At 43.6% G+C, this 17,513-nt stretch overlaps 1 protein-coding gene across 1 annotated transcript in view; it reads right to left on the bottom strand.

Moving 5' to 3' along the window:
* Window positions 1-17,513, bottom strand: part of GRIN2B (glutamate ionotropic receptor NMDA type subunit 2B) — a 276,730-nt gene that overhangs the window by 34,799 nt on the left and 224,418 nt on the right. The window contains exons 5-9 of the mRNA XM_073327319.1: window positions 11,166-11,374; window positions 10,672-10,843; window positions 8,751-8,904; window positions 6,866-6,991; window positions 2,574-2,803 (exon numbers count right to left, since the gene is read on the bottom strand). Of these exons, the coding sequence (XP_073183420.1) occupies window positions 2,574-2,803; window positions 6,866-6,991; window positions 8,751-8,904; window positions 10,672-10,843; window positions 11,166-11,374 (891 nt within the window). The remainder of the gene's footprint in view (window positions 1-2,573; window positions 2,804-6,865; window positions 6,992-8,750; window positions 8,905-10,671; window positions 10,844-11,165; window positions 11,375-17,513) is intronic.

The raw sequence follows: 17,513 nt of genomic DNA, 5'->3' as shown, positions 1-17,513 counted from the left end.
TATGAAACCCCTGAATTGTTGCTAGGCCAGTTGCACCTGGTTCCAGATTTTGTTGCAAAACTTTGCAATTCTAACCCCAATGCACCATCGGCACTGAAAGCCATTTTTGTGTGACACACTGATTAGCTGAGCATGTTCTGTCTATCTTCTCTGTTCTGATAAACTTGGGTTGTTGTGTAGAAAATATCCAAAACAATTATAAATGTATAAACAAAGTGGGAGAAAGAGTACCCAGACCCACTTCATTCCAGCAACCCTACAATAACATCCTCAACAATATGGCCAAGGTCCAGTGCCCTCCATGAATCTGAAGCTGTGTAATTTGCCTCAGAATCAACTTCATATTTTATACACACCTCCTCATGGGTGTGAAGAATACCTTAAAAATACGCATAGAGTGCAAACAGATGAGTAGTTGTCTTCCTGAGTCTGCAGGCATCCTGAAACAAGACTTGGAGGTGCACTCAGTTCAATGGGTTGTTAATGGTGAAACCTAATAACAATACATTAATGGCAACACTTAACTGTTTTAGTGATGATCATTTTAGTAGAAACTTCCAGCTAGCATGTTTATCCCACAATCCTGTACAATGCCCAGCCTTTCTCTGGTGTCAAAAGCCCCAATTATCCCTTACCCAGCTACCAAAACTTCCAGCTTTCTGCCTGACTGCTTCTAGCCTGCAGTAACATGTTGTCAATACAAAAAGCTGAAATGTGAGAATGTGGAGACAGCATGAAACAAAGTGAAAATATTATCAAAACAAACACCACAAGGGCTACTGTATGGATTGGGGTTATTCATTGACGTATTTCATTCCTTTAAAAATGCTATTTTAAAAAAATGTACATGAATCTGTCACAGAACTTCCAGGCTGCTGCACAGAAGTATTGCCTACACTAGGGGACCTGGCCCCAGAACTGAGTCTATCTTGTCATGGAATAGATGGGGCCTTGACAATAACAAGCCAGGTTTGCAATAGCAAGCCAGTGTGTAGAGTCAAGTTCTCACTAGTCATCATATGATAACAAAAGGGTTTGCAGCTTCATGTTTAGAGGCCACCCTACAGCAATAAATCATAAGAACAGCCATACTGGGTCAAACCAAAGGTCCATCAAGCCCAGTATCCTGTCCTCTGACAGTGGCCAATGGCAGGTGCCCCAAAGGGAATGAACGGACAGGTTATCATCAAGTGATCCCTGCCCTGTCACCCAATCCCAGCTTCTGGCAAACAGGGGCTAGGGACAGCATTCCTGCCCATCCTAGCTAATAGCCATTGCTGGACCTATCATCTATGAATCTATCTAGCTCCCTTTTGAAACCTGTTATAATATTGGCCTTCACAATACTCGGGCAAGGAGTTCCAGAGGTTGACTGTCCGTTGCATGAAAAAATACTTTCTTGTGTTTGTTTTAAACCTGCTACCTATTAATTTCATTTGGTGGCCCCTTGTTCTTGTATTATGCGAAGGAATAAATAACACTTCCTTATTTACTTCTCTATACCATTCATGATTTTATTGACCTCTATCATATCCCCCCTTAGTTGCCTCTTTTCCAAGCTGAAATGTCCCAGTCTTATTAATCTCTCCTCATATGGAAGCCGTTCTATACCCCTAATCATTTTTTTTTGCCCTTTTCTGAACCTTTTCCAATTCCAATATATCCTTTTTGAGATGGGGCAACCATATCTGCATGCAGTATTCAAGGTGTGGGCATACCATGGATTTATACAGAGGCAATATGATATTTTCTGTTTTATTATCTATCCCTTTCTTGATCATTCCCAACTTTCTGTTCACTTTTTTGACTGCCGCTGCACATTGAGGGGATGATTTCAGAGAACTATTCACAATGACTCCAAGATCTCTTTCTTGAGTGGTAACAGCTAATTTAGACCCCATCATTGTATATGTATAGTTAGAATTACGTTTTCCAATGTGCATTACTTTGTAGTTATCAACATTAACAGTTTGAGCAGCCCTTGGTTGAATAACAAACTCCAGGCTAACAAACAAGAACCTACAGCAGCATACTCATGAGTACCCATATAATAAAAATAAACCATGGTGCACGGCCTAGTGCTCATAAACAACCCTACCCTAACAAACCAGTGAGCGCTGTCCTGCACACATCAGAGCAAACCAACGTGTACCACCCAGCATAAGTGATTAGTCTGAGATAACAAAAACTAGTGTGTGTAAACAAGGGATAGAAAACTGTTCAGAAAAGAAAAGCATTTCTGTTTTGAGTTTTTAAGTGTCTATTTATAACAGTGAGCATTAAAATACAGGACCAGACCCTCCACTGGTGTAAATCAGTGTATGGACTAACGTCAATAGATCTCTACTCATTTATACAAGCAGAGGATCTGGCCCACAGATTTTATAACATGATATCCGGTACTGTTACCCCATCGTTCTTTGCACAGTGCTTTGAACATGTAAAGTGCAACTATGTTTCAGTGATCAGTCTTAGCACTGTTTATCCCAGACACTGCACCAATGCATTGGTTGCCAATTAGAATGGGTTAGAGAGGCTGAAAGATGCTTTCAAGTTTGGAATGGATCAGTTACCTTTTTGTCGCTCAGTCCAGACACTTGGTCCACGTACTCCTCTTGGATCATGAAGGCAGCCAGGTTGGCAGTATAACTGGCCAGGAAGATGACAGCAAAGAAGGCCCACACAGACACCATGATCTTGCTAGTGGTACCTTTGGGATTCTGCACTGGCACCGAGTTGTTAAACACCAGACCCCACAGCAACCAGATAGCTTTGCCAATGGTGAAAGAGGGTCCACCTGGCTCTGGAGTGACCAAGGAATAAAACACAGGCAGTGAAAACCTCAGGAGAAGCAATCTGCAGTTCTACTTACTCATGCAACTTGATCACTGGATTAATATTTCTGTCTGTTCCCACAGCTGTAATGCACTCACATGTGTCCCTGCAGTGGCACTAAAGTGCAGCCTCACTCTGAAAAGTGACTTTGTAATAAATGGCAACGTGGACTTCCATGTTTATCATGTCTCCAGGATTTTGTTGACAAATTAGTACAGTTTACAAGGAAAAAAGATGCTTTTTTCTAACTCCTAACTGGCTCTGGAATCTGAAAGTCAAACTGTTCCTTTCTGCTTTGGGCATCATCACTAGCAATAAAGATTCTGCCAGATGAATTCTGCCCTCTCTTACAGCTGTTCAACACCACTGCCCGCCAATTACTCCCTCAGGGATGCGCACGCAAACTAGCACCCTTAGTGGGTTGGCCCAGGCATAAGTAAGTGCCCAACCTGAAGACCACAGGGTTGCACAGGTAGCCCTACAAATGGATCTCCCTTTGCCATTATGTTGATGATGCAGAGCCCAGCTCTATCTCCCTGAGCTGCGTTGGCTCTGAGGGGCAGACAGTAGTAAAAAACCAGACAGATCTTACTTTTTCAGAAAGTCGGCAGCTCTGACTCTGAATCTGACATGCAAGGAACAGATCTGCCATGCAAGAAGGGGCTATTTTTACATAGTCACTTTTCAGAGTAGAACCTCACGCTAACTATAACAAACGCATCTGGGAATGGAGCACTCAGCTTATCATTTTGAAAACTCAGAATATGAAAAGTGTAAGGTTCTTATGGCAACCTTATCTCTTCCACACTGCATATACTAGACACAGTGCTAGAGATCTCTGAGAGACAGACTGGAGTTTGCCCCCATAAGGTTGGGAGAGAGATTATAATTGGAATTATTCCAAGAGTTCTTCTCAGGAAGCAACTGTCTAAGTGGGAGCTTCACTGCACATGTGACCCTCTGGTGTCAGCTCAGCTCAGCGAACTGGTTTAGTAACAATATCTAGCTCCTATATAGCACTTTACAGGGAGGTCCAGATCATTATCCCCATTTTACAGATAGCTAAACTGAGGCACAAAGAGGGGAACTGACTTGCCCAAGGTCACCTACCAAAGTCCAGTGGCCAAGTCAGGAATAGCACCCAGGTCTCCTGAGTCCCAGCCCCGTGCACTATCCACCAGGCCCCACAGTGCAGTATTGAAAAGGTAGGGCCATACTCCCACCTGCCGCACCGGTGGAGCGTCTAGTGCCAGCAGAGGTGCTACACTTAGATATAGTCTTTGTGCTGTTTATGGTGACTAGGGCAGACCTCTACAGAGGAGCACAAGGGAGGGAAGATTTCTTGCACCTTCTCTTCCACCCACGTCAGGCTAGCTACACCTTAGCCCTTCGAGATAACTAACTGTTTTATTTAAAATATAACTTTAAGTGCAAGTGGCCCACTTCTACCCTTGGAGGTGCACACACAACTCCAGCTGACTCCAGTGGGGATGTCTCAGCTGTCAAAATTGGATCCTCCATATGAAATGGAGACAAGTTAGCTATTGTGAGAAATATACTTTTTTGAACTTCCTGGCTTTCTGAGTGCTTATAACTGTAATGCTAATATGACATTAGCATGGTTTTGTGCATTGCATTAATTTATTATTAAGAAAAAAGAGGAGAGAGAGGCTAAGAATGGGATTTTCAAAATGCCCTCATAATTTAGGGGCGCAAGTCCCACTGATTATCAGTGCCTAGGTCACTAAGGGTATAGCTACATTGTAATTAAACACCTGCCGCTGACTTGTGCCAGCTGACTCCAGCTAAGGGGCTTGGGCTAAGGGGCTGTTTAATTGCCGAGCAGACTTTTGGGCTTGGGCTGAAGTCCAAGCTCTGGGACCCTCCCACCTTGCAGCCTGAGTCCGAACGTCTACACTGCAATTAAACAGCCTCTAAGCATGAGCCCCACAAACTTGAATCAGCTGGCACAGGCAAGCTGCCTGTTTTTAATTGCAGTGTAGACATACCCGTAAGTGCATTTGAAAATTCCACCCTAAAACACTAATCTCTCAACTGATTTCACTGCATATTTTCACAACTGCATTGTCAACCACAGAACCACACAGTGATGGGAGTATCAAAGTAACCTTAACTAGAGCATTAGTGACCAAGCAATGCCCCTCTGCCATGTACATTGGCCAAACTGGACAGACTCTACGTAAAAGAATAAATGGACCCAAGTCAGACGTCAAGAATTATAACATTCAAAAACCAGTCGGAGAACACTTCAATCTCTCTGGTCACTCGATTACAGACCTAAAAGTCTCAATTCTTCAACAAAAAAAACTTCAAAAACAGACTCCAACGAGAGACTGCTGAATTGGAATTAATTTCCAAACTGGACACCATTACGTTAGGCTTGGAGTGGATGTGTCATTACACAAAGTAAAACTATCCCCCTGCCACCCCCCACTGTTCCTCAGACATTCTTGTCAACTGATGGAAATGGCCCACCTTGATTATCACTACAAAAGGTTTTTTTTCTCTCCTGCTGGTGATAGCTCACCTTACCTGATCACTCTTGTTACAGTGTGTATGGTAACACCCATTATTTCATGTTCTCTGTGTATATAAATCTCCCCACTGTATTTTCCACAGCATGCATCTGATGAAGTGAGCTGTAGCTCACAAAAGCTTATGCTCAAATAAATGGGTTAGTCTCTAAGGTGCCACAAGTCCTCCTTTTCTTTTTGCGGATACAGACTAACACGGCTGTTACTCTGAAACCAAGCAAACACTGTAACATATGCACCTGCCATCCACCTCTGCACTATTACACACATCTGTAGTAACAAAAACATCTGTCCGAACATGTAATATTTACGACTATTCAGGCATACTATTAATTGCATCTGCCCATACAGCTAGTTTAATATCTGCATCTGGCTGCACAGCTGTATTAATATCAGCAGCTGATTGCACATCTGTATTAGTCTCTCCCTTTAACCTCAAAGCTATTTTCATCTGCTCATACATCTGTTTAGATATGTGCATCTGCCCATACATGCTGTCCACAGTTCAGTGTTATTAGAGAAGTCCCCACTGGCACAGTTATACTTAAGTCTCTGTCTGTATTTCCATTACACATTCTTTTTTTTTTTTGGTCAGTGCTGTCTAACTTGGTAGTATAAATCAGCTAGAGGCAATGGCTTGGCAGGCAAGTGAACATATTTTCAAACAAACATCTGAGTTCAGCTGTTGTTAAGTGACCAGTGTGCTGACAAAATAGAAGGCCTTAGGTTGAGGACCAATTCATAATGGAGTGAGATTAAGGAGAGAGTAGCAACCTTAACTGCTGAGCATTCCATCTCTGCTAATGCAAAAATCCCTCTCTGTCCTCTTCTCTGACTCATCTCTTCTTCTCCCAGGGAAGAAGGCTTTTGAGCATCACAGAGAGAGATCAGACTTGCCCCCTCCATTCTCCCATGCCCTGCAAAATAACTCCTCATTCAGCCCCAGGAAAACCAATGTCTCACTTTCCCAGTCCTCTCACAACGTTTGGTCAACAAAAGAGCTTTAAAACTAAATGGGGTGGGGACACGCCCAGGTAATGGATTTCAAGTCTGGGGCATAGAAGAATATAATAGGGGAGAGTTTCTCTCTCTGGGCTTTTAAGTTTTAAAGTGAAACGTAGCACTGACGAAAGGTGGACTGGCAGTGCAGGACCCTCTAATTATTCCAAAAAGGCTTTTACAGCAGGGGCAGTGCTAGATAACCGCATCCACTTCCCCTCCCCTCCAGCTAGAAATAGTTTGGAGTTAGAACTCTATAGATGAAAGGCTCTACATAACAGTCTCCTGAGCCAAGTTGATTATCCATTATCCATACCCATTATTACCTTAAGAGTCATCTTCCCACCTCCCTCCCTTCCCTTCTTAGACAGCACATGGAGATCCAAGGGGAATCTCTTGGGGAAAATGAATTCCCACTGACTAAGGAGCCGGGATGAGGAGGGCGAGAAACTTACAATCGAAAAGGGTCCTCTTACCTCTGCCATCAGCAAGGCACCGATTGTAACCCACAGGGCTGAAGTACTCAAAGACGAAGACAGCCACTGCAGAGATTATGAGCAGCATTACAAACATCATCACCCATACGTCAGCACTGAATGGTTCTGGGCAGGAGAGGAGAAAAACAGGGCACAGGGTGAAATGCCAGACACACCACAGGCAGCGTACTATCCCACTCAGAGGGCTCCATGTCGAGGTTGGGGATCGGGGGGGACTGGTTTGCACAGAACAGGAAATAGCTCCAAAACCTTCACTCCCCCACCTCAAATCAAGCCTCAAAGCTTCTGAGCCTGGAAAAAGTTAGTTCATTTTTTATTCCATTTTCATCGCAGGGCCAGATGTTATCAAATGCAATGATGAAATGCTCGTCCCATTAAGTCCTTCAGCTCATTTCTGGGGAACAAACAGGTTTGGATATGATTCAGCTACACAGTTTGATTTTGGGGTGCCTGCCTGAACCAAACTGTATCCCTGAAGTTTTTGCAGTTCAGCCAGAATTATGGGAGTTCTACCAATGTTCCACCCTGCCGCTTGGCAACTGAGACCCGCAGGCTGCACTAGAAATGCTACAGTTCATGTCCTGTGAGTGTTTGACTGAAGCTGCCTTCTGCCCTGCTCCAAGCTTAAGGGGCAGTGATGGGGCTGAGTGAGTTCAGATCAAATATGACCCTGCTACAACCTTCAGTCAAAGTTTGAACCCAAACCTATTTGAAGTTCAAAAACATTGTGTTGATTTTGTTGCTGCTGCTGTTTTAAATTTCCTAGTGATATTTCAGGACCTGGCCAAAGCCAGAACACTGGAAAGCTTATAAGAAAAGCATTATCTCCTGAGATTCCCAGCCCAAAGAGGTTTAGATAATCTTCCTTAGGTACATGAGTAACTTCATATGGATAAGTGTTTGCAGAATCAGGGTCAGAGAGCAGACTGATCCTATAGCTCACCTTTTATTCTTTGCTATATCTCAACGTATTTTATAAAGCTAAGCGGTAAATATTAGGAATGTAGTAACTGCTTGAGGAAACACAGCAGCAACTCTGCACTCAGTGATCACTCTCAACCTTGGGACACTAGAACTGGGGAGTGGAATCTTGACCTACCACAGGGATTGTGCCCCACTCTTTTTCAGAAATGCTGGTAGATATTTATCTTCCACTGGATACTGTGCCAAAGAGAGCTTAGGTTAATGTGTCCTTGTAGGGTGACATGTCTAAAGCCATGTCTTACCACCCTCATTGTGTTATCACTAAGGACAGGCACACGTTCTGGTAGGAGGACCTGTACCACTTTTCTTCTGGCTCACACTCACTGGGAGTGATACTAGCTGAGCCAATGGGCACCTCACCTACCTGAAAATCAGAACTGTGACTGCAGCAATGTAGACATACCCAAGCTAGCTTTGATCTAGCTAGCTCCCATAACAATAGAAATGAAGCCACGGCAGCATGGGCTAGTCATTCAAGTAGGCACCCAGGGTGGGCTTAACCTCACTGCTATTGTTATTGGAGTTAGCTAAATTAAAGCTAGGTCAGGTATGCCCCACATGCTGCAGTTAACCTCTGACAGCAGTGTAGACAGACCCACAGTGATACTGTGTACTGTAGGCTGAGAGCTGTAAGTGAGTCATCTCCTTGCTAATACTGTGCCTAAAGGTGACTGACAAATATTCTGGAGCTCCTGGACCTTGAGTATTTGAATTTGCCTGGATTTTGCTTGTTTGGGATTTTGAAATAAAAATACTTGAAGAAAAAAAATCCTTCCCTGAAACTCCTTCCTCGGGACTGTCCAGAGACTCACGAGGACTCTTTGGTTGCTTTTTCATTACACTAGTTCCCCCTTACCATCACCTCAGGAGAAGAGCTTACCTAGGAAGGCAGAAGGTGAGACAGTCCCGTTGCTACGTGATACCATGACACTAATTCCTGTCTCGATGAAGGGCACAGAGAAGTCCACCACCTCTGAACGCTCCTCATTTATGGTGAGGGATCCCACCGCCATGTAGGCCCGCTTGGTGACCACCTCAGGTAAGGAAAAAGACAGACAGTTACTGAGGCTGGTTCCACTCATGCCTCATAGTTAAGGACCCCACCCCCATCAGTATCTTCTCCCACTCCTATCTTTTCATACATTCCTTTAGGCCTGGAATTCTGTCCCTGTCCTTACTTCCATCATTTCCTCTTTCTTATCTCTCTTCAAGACATACTTTTTCCAAGAGACTTATAAATATTAATTTTCTACTCAAAGAATGTTGTGTATATTAAAAAAATGATATTTAAAGTATACCTGTGCAGCTCTCAGGATAAACACATCATCTGTCTAGAAGGAAAGTTATCTTATTTCTGTTGTTCTTGTCTTCTCTTCCTTCTATGAATGTCTGTCATTATCCCTTATATGTCTTGCCTTAATTTAGATCATAAACTCTTTGGTGCAGGGACACGTGACAGTCAGCAACCTTATGTTCATCTTCTTTATAAGACCATGATCAATTTTGTACGAAGTGTGCCTTGTGAGGTATCATTTGAAAACTCATAATTTGCTGAACATTAGTGCCCTGGTAAAATATGTGTGGCAACATTGTATGTGAAATTATAAAATTCTACTGTATAAGATATGTTCCAAATTTAGAAAACCCAGCACAAACCTTAGAGACAAAAGGCAAACTGATGCTTAGGCCAGGTGTCAACATAATCAAACAGACTATCACCTGATTAAGCAGCCATTCTTTGGCAGTAAGAAGGGTGTGAGCAAGAGATTTACATCTTGGCAATGGAACAGCTGAAGGTTCCTATGCAAACAGACTGTCTGCCATCTGAACCCCAGCTGGAGATGATTCTCAAAGAGGAGGAAGAGATATAAAAAAGAGGAACAGAGTTCCCAAATCACCTCTCTCCCTTCATCTCTGCTCATGGCTTCAAGCACACATGAAAGACAAAAGAAGCATCACTGAACTGTGGGAATGGTCCTGCCTGAAGGAAGCCAGCTAGACTGCTGTAAGCATGTGGTGTGAGAAATCTTTTTGCTTTAAATTCACTTAGCTTGCTAAATTAGGTATTAGTTTGTGTTTTATCTTTTATTTCTTTGTAACCAATTCTGTTTTTATGACTTATTACTTGTAATCACTTAAAATCTTTCTGTCATTAATAAACTTGTTGTATTGTTTTATCTAAGCCAGTGTGTTTGGATTGAAGTGTTTGGGGGACGACATCTGAGGTAACAAAATGAGTGCATATCATTTTCTATTAATGAAACGATGGACTTTCTATGAGCGTGCATTGTCCAGGACCGTACTGGGCAGTACAAGACACACATTTCTGGGGGAAAGTCTGGGACTGGGAATTTGCTGGTGTTACTCTGAAGTATAATTCCAGGGTGGAAGGCCGTCTGTCTGAAGCACTCTTGCACTATAGCTTGGGGTAATTTACATGTTGAAGGCTGTGTGTGAGCAAGCCAGGAGTGGCTGCTCTCACAGTGAAGCAGTGTGAAAGGCTGGAGAACTGAGGGGACACAGCTGTCCAACAGTCCAGGTTGTACCTTGGGCGATATCACAGGACATCTCCTTTTATTTGATTGTAAAGTGCCAAACACATGTGGCACAGTAAAAAATAATAAATAATAACTGAGAGGGATTATAGCTATTGTTCAGCAGTGAGCATGCCACAATGGATTCATTTTTATGAGGTCTCATCTGCCCCTTCCCAGGAAGGGGAGCTAATCAGAACTTGGACTAGACTCTGACTCCAGAGCCCAGCCTCTGGGTAAAGTTCAGCCCCACCCTTCATTCCTTACCTCCCCAATCATTCCATTCCACGTCCCATTGATCTTCTTCCCATGCTTGCCATTGGTCACCAGGTAGAGGTCATAGGTGAATTTGACAGACTTGGAGATTTTCTTGAGGATGTCAATGCAGAACCCCTTGCAGCATTTCTTGACGTAATCAGGCTCCTCGTCCGTCTTGTTCCTGACCAGTCACAATAATAAGGGATTAAGTTTGAGGAGAACTCCCTCTGCTAACCCCCCTCTATTCCCAGAACACCTACCCTCACTCCCTGAACACACTCCTCATGAAGGCCCTAGCTTGTGGTACCACTGCTGAGGGGCAAAACGAGCCAAGCTTGCAGGGCTCGGCTGGCTGGCTGTACCAGTGACAAGAGGCAGCGTGGGCCAGGTTGAGAGCGCCCAGGTGGCTTAGCTGGAGCAGAGTGTCAAGGCAAGCCAAGAAGGCTCAACCTGCTTTGTGGAGAACAGTGAGCCAGCAGGAGAAAGATCATGTGAGTGCCTACTCGGTCACGATGCGCTTTTGGCAGGGGACCGTATTCCTCATGCAGGTGCCACTTAGTGGGTCCACACTCTCCACAATAACGAACGGCGCCTCCTCTAGGGTCACAATACTCAGATGGTCATCCTCACGCTCCTCAGAATCAGGGTACAGCTCAAAGCGGGGCCACACATAATACTTCATCTGGAGGCTCTTGTCCTTCCATTTCCCCACCTGCGGAGACACAAACAAGACAGAAACACGTGACTGCCCAATCCCTCTCCAAGTTACCCTGTAGCGTATTGTCTGGAGACAAGAAGCCCCCAGAGTGCCTGAGCCCACTCGCATGTGCAAGAACTTTCTTGAGAGGCAGACCCTGGGGAAATGGGTTCAACAATAGAGAAGATCACACAGGAAATGAGTTTGGAGAGTCCCTTTGGCATAATAATCAGACTCTGTTCTCAGATGGGCTAAAACTGAAATAAGAGGAGAGCTGCATGTCAGGATTGAGTTTCCCTGGGTGGAGGGGACCATTGCTGGAATAGCTGGGGGTGCTATAAGTCAGGATTGACCATACATAAGCAGAGCTTTGAAGGAAAAGCTCATTTAACAGTTTCCAACACGATCCAGCTCAAATCTTTCCAGTGTTATCACTCCTGCACTTTCACAATCACTAAATGGCATAGCTGTACAGATTAGATGCAGATAAAGAATTGGTGCTCTGTCTTCCTGATGCATGAGAAGATATTTCAGGGAGATTCTATTACTTTTATTTATGCTACTTTTGCTTAAGGAAATACTAAAATCTTACCCCTTCAGCCACTACTCTCATTTCTTGGGTAAACATGGACTTCCTTGTTGCAGGGGGTTCCTTTGTTCAGCTGTTGCTATGTACACCCCACAGACAGGAGTTATTCTTTTGAAGCCATTGCAATCTCCCACCAGGTGATGTACTTAGAACACACACTACCCGGGGTAAGATATTCCTTACAGAAATTCCAGAAAAACCCACCTATGATGCTTTCAAACATCAAAGTCTCACCTCTGCTCACATTTTCGCCCATCCCATCACAATTGACACTAATAAGCATCTTGCTCGGCAGCCTCAGTTGAGTGGGCCAGGTCTGAATGGGCCTTGAGAACAAACTCCCCACTCATTCCTAGAAGCAATGCCTCCAGGTCAGAGTTGAGGTACATTGATGGTGGGGGCGGCGTGTGTGTGTAGGAAGCATGACCTGCTGCTGCTCATGGTGTACCTGCTCTGTGGGTAAATAGAGGGCTGGAGTCTCCAGCAGCTGTCAACTTTTCACTGAATTTCATTTTAAAATTACAGGGGGAAAAGCACTTATTAGAGCCTTTTTAGGTGTCAAAGGTTATGCGATAAAAATCAAAGCTGTTCTGGTGTTTTGCATTTGATGGCATCTAGAACCAGCATAAAACATTTATTGCTTTTTAAAAACCTTCATCTGACTTAAAAAAGAGCAAATACCCAGAGTGGGTTTATTCAGTAAATTGTTCAAAGGAACAAAAAAGTCACTCCGGGGCAGCAGTGACCCCGTAACCCTCTCCCAGTGCCAACACAGTCCTGTAGTGGGGTGGCACCAGTGTGCTGTCAGAAGGTTGAGCAGCTGGTGGAGCTGGGTCAGCCCATGGGAACCTGAAGATCAGAAGCTGGCAGCAGATGCCAGGAGTGGGCTACATCTGACATTCTTGTGATCTTGAGGAATCGCCATATTCAAAACAGGAAACAAATTCAGCCATTTTTTCCCTTCTTTTTTTTAAAGTACATTTTCATGCCAGATTAATACCCCAGGGGACTGATGGCCTCTGTTTATCCTCAGAACAGGTACAACATTGGCAACAAAAGAGAAAATTCTCTCCCCAATCTCATACCTCAGCCCTAATCAAGACGGCCCATTTCTGAGGGGCAGAGGACAGTTTTCTCTATGGTCCATTTGGTCTCTTTGGCCTCTCTGCTGAGAATGACAACACGGAGCCCAAAGAGAGCCATTTGTGCTGGTGGCTTCTGCCGTTTGGACTTATTCTCATGAGGAACTGGGCTCAGATCAGAAGGTCATTTCACTCAGGCCACCAAAGAAGCTGGCAGATAGGAACAACTTTCATTTAAATGACAGACTTGGGGCTGGATTGGCACTAGTGATCTACAGGCAAAAGGGCATCCCCAGCACACATCCATCCCAGACACACATTCAGGAACATTTGTTAACATTATCAATAAGTGGTCAGTGAAAGAGACATCTCTCCATAACATAGTAGCACATAGAAACCACAGCAATATATAAACCCCTAAAGCATAGACTAGACCAGATAGACAAAGGAGTCAGGCCTGACTCATAACTTCCCAAGGTTCCCGATGAAAGAGATGGGGAGCTCATAGAGTGGTAGGCCAGGAACATTTTTTCGTATTGTATTATATGGGGTAAATTTATGTGGCTTAAGATGGGAATGGCAGCCCAGCAACACCACAGTGTGAGCGCTGAAGTACCCAAACTGCAAACACAGCAGTACACAACCTGTTCACCTGCCCATCAGAGGGTAATGAAATAACAGCACAACTTAAAAACCACTCCATTCCAATAAGCTTTTATAAATTGCCCAAAGAGGAGGAAAAAGAGAAGTGGGCTGGCCTAAAATTTCAAGTGTACGATAAGTGCCTCAATAACATGTCCAAAGCCTACATTTCAGTGCTCAAATGAACACTTGGGCACATAAAACAGGCATTTCCATGTCTATAGGTAAGTGCTTGATTTGAGAGTACAAAGGCAGGAGATGTATAGCCTGCTGACCTAGGAAAACCAGGGGGATGGGGCAATGTCTTTAAGTGTTTGTGATAGACAATGTGCATTTGGGAGAGTTAATGTGTACAAGTGTGAATATGGGAGAGTTAATGGGTATGAGTGTGTATTCAAGAAAGTGTGTGCATAAGGCAGTGTGAGTGTAAGGAGAAGAGCGAGAGAAATTGTGTGTGTGCGCACATCTGTGTAAAAGAGAGAGAGGGAGAGAGAAAATGCAAGCAAAGGAAGATCTGAGTGTATTTTTATATGGTATATATCTATGCGAGAGGGAAGGAGCAATGTGTTGTGAGGACAGAGGTTAGACTCAACAAAATAAAATGTCACAGATTTGTCTTGGCCAAGTCATTAAAGGTGATGCCTGCAGTTGAAGAATATAACCTGCCAGCCAGCGCAAAGCAGAGTGAGGCATTTCTGACAGCTCAGTGTGTTTTGGGGCATCTTGTAAATTCTTATTATTCCAGTGTTTACTCAATTCCTGCATAAGCCAGAGATGCTCAGGGTTCTTGCGCCACACATCCCATTTATTTACTCGTTATGCAGTTCTGAGAACCCACCCACTTGTAACACCAAAACCTTATCCAATCAGACATCAGCCACCAAAATTCCCCACAGAAAGTCTCAAGGAAAGGAGAATACATTCTCCTATCTCCCCTTACTTCTTTTTCTTAGTGTTACCAAGTCAGTAAGATATTTATAAAACAGAAAGGAGCCAATGGACTGATCTAATTAATATCTTGTACAGTACGCGGTCAAAAGCAGGAGGTTAACCAATCCCAAGCTAACAAAACCCAAATAAATATTATCCCTTTGTAAATAATATGGAACCGCAGATTGGATAGATATCATTGTCAATCACGTCACTCTTTTTCCCTACAGGCCACTCCCTTGAATAATTATTAAGGGGGAAATTTAATTATAAGGGAGGAAAAAAAACAATTGGGACGCATAACCGGCACAGATCTTTGTCCCCAAATCTCAGTCCCTGAAGACCACTCAAACCTTCTCTGAGACCTAAAAAAGCTTGAAAAAGCTTCCATAGTTTAGAAACCTCTCTGAATAATTCTGCACCTACCATGTCTTGGAACTGGGACCAAAGAGTGCGCAAAGGTCAGCATGGCTGGCTCTAAACATGGTTTGTGCTCATACATCATTGCTCAAACTTGATTAGTAACAAAGGCTAACGAGCAGCATTCTGCTCCTGCCAAATGCTTGGACTGGCACACAGCTGTCTTCCTGTCACCCGCCAGGACACGTTGTTGTTTTGGTTTTTTTTACAGGGTTGATATGATACACTAATCACGTTTGTGTAACTGATTTGGATGGTCTTGCTTATTCCCAGCTAGCCGGATGGTAGGACAGCCCAGAGCCCTACATGCTGTGTGCCACTTTGCACATGTCACCAGAGTACTTTGGTCTCTGTTGAGGCACTATAGGATACCTGCTCAGAGTTTCCAGAGTGCAATTAGGCAAACAAGGCGAGGCAGTATACCAGGTATGGACACACAAACACAGCTGCTGTGTGACACAAACTGAACTTTGTAACCTGTGACCAGTTAAGATGACCATTCCTCATCTAACCATTACAAAAACCCTGGTCAAAAGTGTCATGTGGACATAGCCAAAAATATGTCACTCCAGTGAGATTTCCAAGACTTTCTCCTTTCAGCTGGGTCAGAGAACTGCCATTCCTTGTGTTTTTCTTAATATTTCATTTTTATCTGGCCTGGAGAATACAAAGGCCACTTGGGGAACTCTTTAATTGAAAGTTAAAAGGATGTGACCATTCAAAGGTTTGGGTTTTACATTCTGGGCAAGGCTCCTTCAAGATACTGTTTTGGGTGAAGGGTCCAGAGGTGCAGGTTCAAGTTTGGGACAAAAAAATTCAGGAGGCTCAGCTCCTTGTTTGGGTGAAGATTAAAGGGGACTGGACAATGTTGTGGTTAACATTTTGCATGAAGCTTCAGGAAGCTCAAGTTTTAGCACAGCTTCTTTCTGGTTCTTATTTTATCCAGGCTTGATCGCCTCCTTGCATTGTCTTATACCACCTCTACCCCCATCCCTACAGTTCATAAGAGGTCGCAAATAGGAATGAAGGTATTTCAGTTGCATTTAAAAAGTGACCAAAAAGGTCACCCAAAACTCATTTGGGAATCCAAACCCTTCCCAAGGTTCAATAAAACTCAGATAATATTACCCCCCTATCATTTTTCATGTTCGCAGTTGCCTTTGTGCTTCCTAATTCCAGTGCTGAAATACCAAAAGGAAGGAGAAGAGGGGTGGTGCAGCCTAAGACTCAGGAGAACTGGATTTAATTCTCCGCTCTGCCACAAAACTTCCTAAGTGACCTGGACTAGGGACTTCCTTCAGTTCCCCATCTGTAAAATGGGGATAATAATACTTTCCTATCTCAATGGGGTATTGTGAGAATAAACACAAAATGCCTTAAGTGTGATACTGGCAGACCAGGTGCCAGCTCATGCCAAGGTCCCCATGTCTCATTTGAACAAAGACAAACACATAGTTGGAATCCATCTGGCTCACTGTGTGTTAGTATTGTTAAAATAAGTATTAAAATCACATGAATGTGTTTAGTATTTAGACTTTATGGAATGCTTGAAAGTTGCTGCATGCACTGATCTCACTTATAACATCTGTATCTCATACTGTAAGGAAGTGTTTGAGCTGTTGTATTGTGAGCATCTGTCCCTGTGGAAGTCACCAGACAGGACAGAGACATTAAGCAGTGTGAAGGGCTGATCTTCAACAGGTGTTACACCCTTCCCAAAAGGAAAGGTCAGGACTACTGTGGGAAATTGGGAGTGGAATTTTCCTATGTACCCTCAACAAGAGGACAAAGGACTTTTGTTGTCCTGGTCTCCTCCCAGTGAAGATGAATCATGCAAGTGGATTCCTCCAATCCACTGAGTTTGCAGCTGAGAATTCATGGCAAGAGGGGGATAAAAGCCCCAAACAAAAGGAACTTGACAGGTTTCAGAGTAGCAGCAGTGTTAGTCTGTATTCGCAAAAAGAAAAGGAGTACTTGTGGCACCTTAGAGACTAACCAATTTATTTGAGCATAAGCTTTCGTGAGCTACAACTCACTTCATCGGATGCATTCAGTGGAAAATACAGCGGGGAGATTTATACACACAGAGAACATGAAACAATGGATGTTACCATACACACTGTAATGAGAGTGATCACTTAAGGTGAGCTATTAAGCAGGAGAGCGGGGTTGTGGGCGGGGGAGGAAAACCTTTTGTAGTGATAATCAAGGTGGGCCATTTCCAGCAGTTGCATAAGAATGTCTGAGGAACAGTGCAGGGTGGGGGGGGAGGAACAAACATGGGGAAATAGTTTTACTTTGTGTAATGACACATCCACTCCCAGTCTTTATTCAAGCCTAAGTTAATTGTATCCAGTTTGCAAATTAATTCCAATTCAGCAGTCTCTCCTTGGAGTCTGTTTTTTTTGTTTTTTTAAGTGATCACTCTCCTTACAGTGTGTATGGTAACACCCATTGTTTCATGTTCTCTATCTATATAAATCTCCCCACT

The sequence above is a fragment of the Lepidochelys kempii genome, chromosome 1 (genome assembly GCF_965140265.1).
Source record: "Lepidochelys kempii isolate rLepKem1 chromosome 1, rLepKem1.hap2, whole genome shotgun sequence".
Lineage (NCBI taxonomy): Eukaryota > Metazoa > Chordata > Testudines > Cheloniidae > Lepidochelys > Lepidochelys kempii.
The sequence above is the reverse complement of the archived record's forward strand: the minus strand, read 5'-3'. Positions and strand labels throughout refer to the sequence as shown.